Source organism: Morone saxatilis, unplaced genomic scaffold, assembly GCF_004916995.1.
Source record: "Morone saxatilis isolate NCDOM2014 unplaced genomic scaffold, NCSU_SB_2.0 Contig12, whole genome shotgun sequence".
Lineage (NCBI taxonomy): Eukaryota > Metazoa > Chordata > Actinopteri > Moronidae > Morone > Morone saxatilis.
In genome coordinates, this window is record NW_023339674.1 from 6,723,148 (window position 1) to 6,735,401 (window position 12,254).

The following is a 12,254-nucleotide window of genomic DNA, read 5'->3' on the forward strand; positions in this document are numbered from 1 at the left end:
AAATACATGTATTAATTCACTTATACCCAAGTATGCATTAGAAATTGCATGAAACTACAATTATCTCTCAAAACCTTCATGTTGTTGAGTGTGAAGAAATCCACCATGCTCACTACTTGCCCTTTAAACTGAGAAGGCGGATCTATGAGGAGGAGGAGGAGGAGGAGGAGGAGGAAGGGGGAGTTGACCGGTGTGTACGTGTGGCCTCTCCGCCGCTGCAGTCGCCTCCTCATCGGGCCAGACTGCAGAACACACGGGGCGAGCATAGGTGCTCACTAGGGGGGGGCTCAAACATGGTGAAAATAACCACAGTGAAGACCAAGCCGTACACGGACCAGAAGCCCGGGACGAGCGGGCTGAGGAAGCGGGTCACGGTGTTCCAGCAGAACCAGCACTACGCGGAGAACTTCATCCAGAGCATTATCTCTGTCATCGAGCCCGCCGAGCGCCAGGCGGCCTCTCTGGTGGTGGGAGGAGATGGCAGGTTTTTCATGAAAGACGCGATTCAGTTGATCGTCCAGATTGCTGCTGCCAACGGGGTCAGTCAGTGGGAGAGTTGTTCACCTCTCTCTCTCTCCTCTTCCTCCTTCCTCCTCTTCCTCTGTGCGCTAGCGAGTTAGCTCCGTTAGCTAAAAATACACCAGGTCAGCGTCAAGCTAGCTGTCAAGCTTTGTCAACTTCAGTATCATTTTTTTTTAAATTTATTTAACGTTACACTTACTTACACTTACTGTACTGTGTGGTATTTTATGTGTAATTGTAGCTGTTTTAACTAGTTATCTACCAGGAGAGGTCGAGTACTGGTTATTTGTAATGAAAGTACCCAAATAAATGACTAATGTAACCAAGATACAGTAATTATGCATTCACAGATGTGGTTAAGCCTTTTTTTTTAAAATGTTTTAGATTCAAACGTATTCAGTCAACTTTCATTTAAGTGATGCATTGTTATAAAAATGAATATAAAGCTTAAGTTACATGCTGCTGCAAGCTTTCCCTCCCTCCCTCCCTTTGCATGACAAGGAAGACAGTTGGAGAAATGATGGCATTCCTGCCTCTACTTGCCATGCCTTTGATATTAGACATTGGCCTGATGATTTCTCACTCAGATTGTGTTCATGAAAATCTACTCGACGACTCTCATGAGGTACAGGTGTCGCCTGCACCGGTCTCCTATGCCAACATGACCGCGGTGATCTTTTGGATAAAGAGCACGCAGGAGGCCACTTGAATATCAAACTATCACCTTTGACATTTAACGCCATATACCGACACTAAACTGCAACTTCTTTGCTTTACTGTAAGAGATTTAAGATAGTTTTTAGTAGATTAAAAGACTTGGGTTAAGGGTTTAGGTCTTGCGCAGTTATAGAAATGTGCAGAAACAGTGTTTAAGTGTTTTTAAAGGAAGCATTACAGCCATACCGCAGTGCTGTTTCATAATGAGCTGTGGTGAGATGCCACTGGCTGCATTCACTCTGGTGTTACTGAAGAGAGGCAAGTGGGGTGGGGGGCGTGACATGCAACGTGCAGCCAGTCACGTTGCCCCTGCATAGGTCTGTAGCATAGATCAGAGCTGCACGGTGCAGGAATGAATACATAGCACAGTATATTTGTGTTTTATTTGACGCTATGAGCACGTTACCATCGTATGCCTCTTATTTCAACTGTAGGAGAGACAACTGCAGGCATGGACAGGACATTATCTTTGCTGTCTGTGATCTGCTCTCTCATGAGGTGGCCACTCCGCTTCCTGTGAAGCTACTGCAACGATTATTAGTAAATGCAGCAGGTTGAAGTTGCACAAAGATGAAGTCTGCTGTGTTTCACCGTTTCTCCACAAGTGGTTGATGTTAGGAAATGAAGCAGTGGAGAAACGCTCAGTGCCACAGTTGCACAGACAGGGGCACTTCTGTTCATATGTTTACACAAAGCAAACCGTTGCATGTTTAAATAGAAATTCCTGGACCAAGATAGTGACACAATTTTAAAAATTATCATCTATAAGATACACTTATTCTACTACTTATATATACTATGTCTCCTGTGTGCCTTTTAGGTATCCTTAAAGTGGATTTTGACATTAGTACCAATAAATATTGAAGGTAAACACAAGATCGTGTCAGTATCTCAATCATAACTTACTCTCTGATTTACTGACTGTCTGTGACTTCAACCAGGGTAACAATGACATGATAAGCTTTGTGCTTTCGTCGAGGTTAAGCAATACCTGACTCAAATCAAGGAAGTCTGAAAAAAATGTGCCAGTTCACTAACGGCAAGCATTAACATGTAGAGCCTTAATCATAATCAATACACCTAAACATACTGTCCCCAAACCTTTACCTAGCATATTCATCCTGTCTTTGCCTGTGTGTGTGTGCATTGATTTGTGTGTCTCTGTGTATTTATATTTCCTCCTGCAGATTGGCCATCTGGTGATTGGTCAGAATGGCATCATGTCCACCCCAGCAGTCTCCTGTGTGATCCGCAAGATAAAGGCAGTGGGGGGCATTATCCTCACAGCCAGCCACAACCCTGGAGGCCCCAATGGAGACTTTGGCATTAAGTACAACATCTCCAGTGGAGGTGAGTAGTGACTGGACCGTGCAGTCAAGTGAGCTTCAGTTGTCAGACCCTAAAGGACTTCTGCCTAACATATTACACAGCAAGAAATGAGGAGAAATGTGCATGGAATATTTTTTTTTTTTTGGCCAAATCATCATCTGTATTTGTCGATACATCATTTTCTCACAAGCCTTTTACTTCGTCCCCAGGACCTGCTCCAGAGGGCATCACAAACAAAATATTTGACATCAGCAAAAGCCTGCAGGAGTATCACATCTGCCCAGAGCTGAAAGTGGATCTGTCCAAAATCGGCAAACAGACCTTTGAAGTAGAAACTTTCAAGCCCTTCACAGGTACAGCGACACAGAGCAGAGTCCCGATCTCACTTGAAAGTGAAATAGTTTATTTATTATGCATTTATTTCTTTTTGCTGTCAGGGCTGAACATTTATACCATGGATGGATGAATAATTATCCTCCCAAAGTCTTTAGCTTGACATCTGCTGCTATCTTAATTGTGCTCTGTTTCCTCTTTGTTTGTCCCAGTGGAGATTGTGGACTCTGTGGAGGCCTATGCTGAGATGCTAAGGGGCATCTTTAATTTTGCTGCACTAAAGGAGCTTCTCTCTGGAGCCAGCCACATTAACGTCCGCCTGGATGCTATGCACGGAGGTATGAAACAGCACAGCACAGCTTGGTGACAGCCAGAATAGATTGCAAAGACTGGATTTGGAAATTGAGACAGTGAAAAACAGTTCCCCAAATTAAAATAAATGAGACACGTTGCTGTATATTGAAAGCATTCACTATATCCAAGCTAAGTGTCTTTTATCACATTTAAGAGTGTCACAGTTAAAGGAGTCACATCGTTTATTATTTAGCACTAAGCAATATTGTTTAACAAAGTGTATTGGTCCCCTTTTGAAGACTCTCTGTCCTTGCAGTGGTTGGTCCTTATGTGAAGAAGATAGTCTGTGAAGAGCTGGGTTCTCCTGCCAACTCTGCAGTCAACTGTGTCCCCAAGGAGGACTTCGGGGGCCACCACCCTGACCCCAACTTGACTTACGCTGCCGACCTGGTCAACACCATGAAAGGAGGAGAATATGACTTTGGAGCCGCCTTTGATGGTGATGGTGTAAGTCAACTTTATTTTCTGGGAAGAGGGTTTTACAGCTGTTTAATCAGACAGTATAATGGAGAGAGGTGAGAGCAGAGTTGTGAAGTACTTGAACTGGATTTGAAACTATGATGTCAGCTCACATAAACTGAATTTAATAAACTCTGGTCCATTAGGTTTTTTAATTTGAAGTTTTTCTTTTTAATCGTCCAGCATCAGTAACCAAAATAATGGGCCTGGGTCCTGGTGTGAGACTGATCTGAACTCATTTTGACTTTGGCACAGCAATTTAATGAGGACAGTGAATGCTTTCAGTTAGCTGTTTTTCTCACACTTTTGTCATGTTTCATGAAAGGAACAGACCAAATTTTAATAAATATCAGGGTTCAATGTTAATGTAAACTGCGCAATAATAGCTTCGCCCACATCCTCCAAAGCAGTGGTTCTCAACCTTTTTTCTGTCAAGGACCCCAAATTGATACACATCAGGCCGCATTCTGATATATCAGAATTGGTAATGGGATAAGAAAAGATGTAAAAAATTATTAAGCCATACTTTTCATACAAGTTTCTAAGATACTGTGGAGAATTTCACATTTACCTCTACATGGATTCAGGTGTAAAACATCATCCATAGAGATTCAGCATCTTCCACAAGCAGGGATGACTCTTGCCAATTTACAACCATTTACTACAGTTCAGGAAAGTCAATCTTAAATGTGGTGTTCGTGGCTGTTGACCCCTGTTGGCACTTGTTGTGTCCCTGTTTTCAGGATCGTAACATGGTTCTGGGTAAACACGGCTTTTTCGTGAACCCCTCAGACTCCGTGGCTGTCATCGCTGCCAACATTACCAGCATCCCTTACTTCCAGAAGACTGGTGTCAAAGGATTGGCCCGCAGTATGCCGACCAGTGGAGCCCTGGACAAGTAAAAACCACACGACAAAACAGCTCATTTTAAAGTTTTTCTTCTAGTGTAAACTCAGTGCTGAACTCAGTAAGAGTTATTTTTCTTATGTGGTTTATTGTGTGCCCCAATTTGTTCCAGTGTGGCTAAAACTCTGCAGATGCAGCTGTACGAGACTCCAACTGGCTGGAAGTTCTTTGGGAATCTGATGGATGCTGGCAAACTTTCACTGTGCGGAGAGGAGAGCTTCGGCACAGGTGAGTGAATGTTGTCCAATTTTTGCAGCCAGAACTCCAGTAAATGAAATCAGCCCCTCATTCATGCAATCACTCATTCCCTCTTTTTCTCCTTCTGCAAACCAACTAGGCTCTGATCATATCCGTGAGAAGGACGGCTTGTGGGCGGTGCTCGCATGGTTGTCAATCTTAGCCACCAGGAAACAGAGCGTGGAAGACATCATGAAGGATCACTGGCAGAAGTTTGGCAGGAACTTCTTCACCAGGTCAGGAATGATCCCTGTAGAGTGGTTTATGAAATGTGAGTCCTGAAGGAGCAGTATTTCATGTTTCCAGTGGTAAGAATGTTTTTTTAATAACTGCTGGTCCCAGGACTTTCTTTGGTTGAAACTGTTGCAAAAACACCTACTGGGACGATGCAGGGATGTCAGTTGCTCAAATGATACTTTGGCACCCCTTAGTGGTAAATAAGAGAACTGCAGCACACAAAAGCCCACACACGGTCAATTCATATAGTCGTCTTAAGACACTCTTTTTAAAATTTAACGGTTTTCCATGATTATTGCTACCAAATTAGCATTTTTTTCCAGTTTTGTAAATAGGTAAAATCTTAAAAAGTAACAAACAAGCCATCACTACTATCCCTTCAAATCAGGGTTATAACTTTTATCCTATACCAAATTATTATCTTATACCCAAAATCAGCAATTGTATGATGCCAGTTAGACACCAGAATATATTTTTGTCTTAACCAAGTCCAACTTCACATTCAGGTACGACTATGAGGAGGTCGACTCAGACGCTGCCAACAAGATGATTAAGGATCTGGAGAAGGCAATGTTCGACCCATCCTTCGTAGGCAAGAAGTTCTCCTCGGGTGATAAGACTTACGAGGTGGCTATCTCCGACAACTTTGCCTACACAGACCCTGTGGATGGAAGTGTGTCCAAAAACCAGGTAAGAGGCTGAAAGGCAGAGCCCATTAAAAATGTATTCTGTCTTCTCTTAGTTTTCCGTCTATCATCGGATGTAGTAGTCCATTACCGAAGATCAAGTGTTTTTTACAATGTTGGGCTCAAGCTCATATTTGAGGGATGTTTGTTCAGTCTCTTTTGTTTTAGCTAACAGAGGAAGTCGCACTATGAATCAGCATTATTTAGAATGAACAGTTTTTCTAAAAATACAAATGTATCTAATCCACAGAATGTATAAACCAATCAATGAAGTTTACTAATTATATATATCAATCCTTAATATTTTTCAAAATGATTTACAATTTACTGAATACATAATGAAGTCATATAGAGGAGATTATGGCCAATGAATAACTACCAGCATGCAACAGTGTTATTGCACCTCATAGGTTCTACCTCCTCTGGTTTTTCAGTTACTGTATGTTTTCATTTATCATAATCTCTTCCACGTCTTTTCTCTCCTTCACTCTCACTCTCTCAGGGCCTCAGGATCATCTTCTCTGATGGTTCTAGGATTATTTTCCGTCTCAGCGGTACAGGCAGCGCGGGAGCAACCATCAGGCTCTACATAGACAGCTATGAGAAGGACCCCCAGAAGATTTACCAGGATCCACAGGTCAGGACAATGAGGACTAATTCTAGCAAGCTAGATCCAGACTCGAAAATGAAGTCATCAAATAGGAAAATAAACATTCCTGGAACCAGCACCAGTTTTCCTTTTCTGTATATGAAAAACAACAGAAAAAAAGGAAGAATAAAGATATTAATATAGTTTGTCACCCCATGTAGGTTACAGCAGTCATGGTTTAGCTCACATAGGATTCAAAATCCTTCAAGCTGGCCAGAATGATCCGTAATCTACAAGACAGCCAGCTTGTGTTGGGTGGAGCTCCCCAAAAAGTAGTTCCAGAGCTCCTATTCAACATGGGAGATGATGGAGTTGTTTGGCCAAGTCTTGAGTTATGGCAGCTTATCAGGGCCAGTCTGAAGAGAGGGAAATGCAGCACAAGGGAAAAATAAAGAGCGTGAGTTCCAACTAGACACTTCATAAAGTTCTTTTGACTGGTGTGGACAGGGAGGTGATGTAGAACACGAAAGTGAGACAAGACCAAAAAAAAGTGAATAAAAGTTCTACTCAAGCCCTTTATCTTCTTCAGTGCTTACACACTATAAGCGAACAGATAAGCAGAAACATATTGCTGCAGAATCTTAACTTGACAGATAAATGGCCAGTGGGTTAATGGTTCAGTTGGCTGACTTTGGGTAGGTTTGATTTACACACCTAGAGCGATAACTTTAAGATTTAAGAAGCTTTTGAAGGAAAGAGGAAGCACAACAAACATTTCTGCCAACAGCAGTTGTTTTGTGAATCCAGACTATTCTGCTCTTTTCTGGTTGCTTTGGTGTGAGAAATATTGTCATTCTATTATGTTAACCTTCTTAAAGTTTACTGAAATTATTTAATTGTGGCAGAGCTGGCATTGGGCCAGGGTAGTCAACATTTGTGCTCATAAGTTACAAACTCCAGCTCAAAGGAAAAGCGTGACCAGCTCCTTCACATGATTGCATGGTTTATATAAAGCATTTTACTGAAGATCTTTTATTTAGTGTTACATTAAAGAAATAATTTGACACTTTGGGAAGTAAAATAATTAGCTTTCTTGCCAAGAGTTACACAAGAAGATCGATACAGCTCTCATTTCCGTATGATAAATGTGAAGATACAACTACCCGCCATTTATCTTAGCTAACTCACTTTGAACAAAGCTAGAATAGGTATTTTCCCTGGTTTCCAGTCAATGTGCTAAGCTAAGCTAACCAGCGGCTGGCTGTATAGCTCCATATTTAGTGAACAGATAGGAGATCAACTCTCAGCAAGAACGTGAATTGAACGTGAAGTGTATTCCACAAAATGTCAACTATTCTTTTATAAATTATAATAATACACATCCCACGCTATAAGAAAATGCATGTATTGGAGGATGTGTGAGAACAGCATGACCTGTACAGGAAGTCATGTGTTGTGTGTGTGTTTTGTGTTGCGTCTGTACAGGTGATGCTGGCCCCCCTGGTAGACATCGCCCTGAAGGTCTCTCAGCTCCACGAGACGACTGGACGCACTGGCCCCACTGTGATCACATGATTCCTCTGCCACACTGCCTCCACTCACCCTCAGCAACAGGATACCTCCGCTCTCTCGGGGGTGAAGCTGCCCTTGAATGCTGTTCTGGCTTCAGTTCCTGGCCCTCTTTTAAACAGAACTGGATGAAAAACTGAAACTCAACTTGCAGGCTGAATACAAGAAAATACATGAGGAGCTCTTGATTTATCCTAAACTGAAAGTTAACCACTGCCACTGTTGAGTGTTTCCCTAAAACATTGGAGAAAATCTGCCTGAGGAGTGACCTGCCAGACATAAAGACACTGTCACATGCTCATACAAATTTGTGAAAAAAGATTAGGCATTAGAAACAAGGGATCTTCTGTCAATGTGAATTAAGGGAAACACAATTTAAAGATTCAAAAGTGGACTGAACAACTTAAATTGAATGTGCCTCATGTAATTTCAGAAACCATGTTTATTTTATTGTCCAGATCTGTTCCTGAACGATATCATTAAAAGGAGAAACTGCCAAACTGACCATAAATCAGCAATTTGGGGCAACCTCACCTCACATTTCCCTCACTGACCTGGTGCCTTCCCCTTCCCTCCTGCTCTCCAAAACCACCAGTATAGCCTCTTGACCTGAACCATAAACCACAGCTAAAGCCTTGACAATTAACACATCCACCATTAATAAAAGAACCTTACATAAAAGAACTACCCTGGTCATGTTTTAAATCTGTTTTTTTTTTCTTTTTTAATTTCTGGTTACACAATAGTTAAAGGTCTAGTGTGTAATATTTAGGAGGCTCTGTTGGCAGAAATATAATCTGATGTTCATAGGTATGTTTTCATCCGAGTATAACCACCTCAATATAGGAATCGTGTTTTTTGTTACCTTAAAATGAGCCTTCCATGGAGCCCTCCATGTTTCTGCAGCCCACAAGGGACAAACCAATCACTGGCTCTAGATAGGGATGTTTGTGGCCACCGTAGTTTCTCCTTCGTGCGGAAGGGGAGGGTGAAGCTACAGAGTTGTGATCTACACCGCTAAATGCCACTAAATCCTACACACTTAATGTATTTAAATCGTATGCAGATGTCTATCATAGGCACACAAACTCACAATACACAAAAGTATTTATAAATACTGTACTTTTGCATCAAGAGACCAACTGTTGCTTGGCTAAGTGTTTGAGAACGCTATAATTGTGTAAAAGCAAGCACTCACAAGAGAGACTGAAACGTGTGTGTGTGTGTGTGTGGGGGGTAGTATTAATGATAGCATCTTTTCAGTCTGGGAATTATCTAGAATAATTCTAGATAAATGCAAAGATTGTAGGAGAATCCTCCAGGAGAATAAAGTGCTTCGAAAAAGTCAATACCTCTCCAAAGACATTCCTGAGGCAAGCAGAGAAGCACAAACTGATGAATTCTCTCTCTCTCTCGCAAGTCTTCTTGTGTAATGAGATAGTCATTGTAATCCTGATTAATGATTAGAGTTATAAAGTGTCAGGAGGTCGGGGGATCCCGCGGGCTATATCTGAAGACAAACAGACAAGAGCTGAAACAGATTTTTCGTTTAATGCTTTGAAATGTAATTTTTCACAAGGGAAACACGTCAATGATGTTCGAGGCAGCTTACACCATTTGACATTCTACAGGTGTTGGATTGGTGTCAACCTTTTCCTCATACACTACTATATCTGGAAGTAAATTGGCTGCGTATTCGTTAGTAGGAATGATGGGGTGGAAAATCAGGTGCATCCACGAGCAGCACAGGGAATGCTCTGTGTTTCTCTCTGAACACAAAAGGGAAAATTAACCTCAATCACAGATGGCACATTTTCCGGCCAATTTCTGTCAGGCATGTCAGTGTTATTCATACTGACCAACACAAACAGCTCCACCTGTTTGCACTAATCCCCCTCCCCCCATAAAAAAAAAAAACGAGCTTGAACTAATTCACCATTCAAGTTATTTTTTTTCTCACAGATATTTAAAAAAGTTTGATCTATGACGTAGTTAACGTTACTGCTATTTTAACTTTCCTGTAATTTTATTGACTCGAGCTTTAAGACAAATTTCAAATGACATTGTCGACTATTAGGAGCTACATTCAAATCTTTTATCTGTTTACATTAAGACTGAGGGTAGGGCTGTTAAGGCCTATTGCCAACCTTCAAAAGGTACAGTCTGTGGCATTTGGGATGTATAACAGTTTTTCTATTCCTTTCAGAGTCACAATAACAGGGTGGAAACTTTTTTCATGTTGCATTGTTCAGACCCTGTCAGGCTGACATAGTGCAATACATAATGTGTTCCTCTTGTGCGGCTCCTAATGGCTTACAGGCTGTATTTGGATTGGCTGTCATTACATCAGGTAATCACAATAAGGCTTACATTAAGCTGGCCTGCTCCACAGCTATTAGATGTCCAAATGGCTTTTTCTGGAGCTGGCATGGGGCCTTGTGTTTTTAGAGCGGACTGTTCATTGCTCTCCTGCAAGAGGAGGGCAATGCCGCAGACAAAGACATCATTCTCAAGTCCTCAAATGAGGATGAAGGAAAGCATAGGCTGTGGCTGTGCACCGAGCAGTCAGCTTTTACTCCTCTGGTTCTTGTGGTTAGTCTTTTCCTTCGCTCACACACAATTTTCTGTGTCAGGTGATAGAGTATTAGAATTAGGAAAAGTTAAGCTTCCATAACACCTGACAACATTAAATACTTTTATCCTTCCAAAACTAATAATTCAATTCCCATTTAATGTCATCACTCACGGTTAGAATTTGTAGGTTGCTTTTCCTTCAGGATGCCGCCAGTGAGGATACAGTGGTTGTCATGGTTAAAATAACCTTATTGTGGACACAGGGAAAAAAATATTCTGATGGCACCCCCTCTCTGTGCACTGTGTACAGTGTTCCTGGGCTGTAGCATTTCATGGCTCCAAGTTTGCTGTGTGGTTTTCTGATTAAACAAATTTATTTAGGGTTATGTACCATGTATGCAGAGTGGTTTTAAAGCTAGTATCCACAGGTAATGACCCTTTTAATGTTGATGTTGTGCTCTAGTGTGTGCTCAAACAAACTTATATTTTACCAAGTTAATGCAAATCAATAGCCAGTGACCCTGGGGCATTTGGGGGCAATACACCTTTTTTCACAACAGCCATTTTGATCAGGGTTCAGGGTGCTGATATTGTGCATCTTGGCTCACTGGAAAGACACATTGATAATGCCTGTATTTACCCAACAATTAAAATGGCTGCTGTGAATGAGGTCAAACACCAGTTCAATTTATTGTAATCCAAAGCTATGATTCATGTTTTATTTCCCTTATGCTCATTGAAATGTTCACATTACTAATTAACATTGGAAAAAATAGTAAAGGAGGCTACAGACCTTTTTTACAGCAGCATTTCATTTGGCATGAAATAGTAGAGTAAACACAGGTATTTTACGGTTGTGGTACCTTTAGAGCCTTCAGTGACCCTACATGCAAAATAGCAGCACTTTGCCTTAGTATTATTGGTAACACCTGTGTTTACCCTACTATTTCATGTCAAAATGGCTGCTGTGAAAAAGGTCTATTGGTAACTGTATTGTAAAATAGCAAAATACTCTACATCATTGCAGCCTTTCAACTGGGCGTGCATAACAAAAATCAGAAATCCTGTCAACTATACCAGCAAATGCCACTCAATTTAAAATTACTCAATCTGCTGGCTTTTGGACTCATGAATGATGTTGAGCCAAAGCTAGAAAACAGAACTTATACTTGTCTGTCTTGTTAAAACAAAATATCCCCTCGAGCTCGTCCACAAGGACATGAACAAGCTTTGATAGGGTGTGCAAGGTTAACAAAGTCTCAGGCAATACCAAAAAACCTGGAATTAATAGATGTAGAGGCTCCACATGAGTCATCAACATCTTAACACTGAATTTTCTGTCTGGAGCTGTAGTGTACAGGATGATGTGTGAGGCCATAAAAACTGTTCAGCAATGGGACGAGATGAGTTGGAACATTTCTGACCACACAGTCGAAACCAAGAAGTGTGGAGGCTGCTTCATGTCCTCTCATCCATCCTTCCTCTGGCTCTCAGTCAATAAGAAGACAAATTCGCCAGGAAACACCACACTTCTATGGCCCATTGTACTCTGAAGTGTGTGTTTAATGGGGAGACTATTTGGACCTTTTCTAGGAATTGAAATGAAAGAGAAACTGGATATTTAGATTTTATACAGTACCAGAAATTCTCAGCATGTTAAAAATGAATTGTATACTGTTGGCAGGCAACAATGCATTTTTGACTTAAACTTGAAATCAAGCTGTTTTGTTCAACAAAAAAAG

The 12,254-nt window shown here is 41.3% G+C and overlaps 1 protein-coding gene across 1 annotated transcript; it reads left to right on the forward strand.

Moving 5' to 3' along the window:
- Positions 1–206: 206 nt before the first annotated feature.
- On the forward strand, positions 207–8,622 carry pgm1 (phosphoglucomutase 1). Its single transcript, XM_035653259.1, has 11 exons — positions 207–539; positions 2,427–2,589; positions 2,778–2,921; positions 3,114–3,239; positions 3,512–3,702; positions 4,458–4,612; positions 4,733–4,848; positions 4,958–5,093; positions 5,601–5,784; positions 6,283–6,417; positions 7,855–8,622. The coding sequence occupies exons 1-11, from the start codon at positions 294–296 to the stop codon at positions 7,942–7,944; spliced, it is 1,686 nt and encodes a 561-aa protein (XP_035509152.1). The 5' UTR covers positions 207–293; the 3' UTR covers positions 7,945–8,622.
- The last annotated feature ends 3,632 nt before the right edge of the window (positions 8,623–12,254 follow it).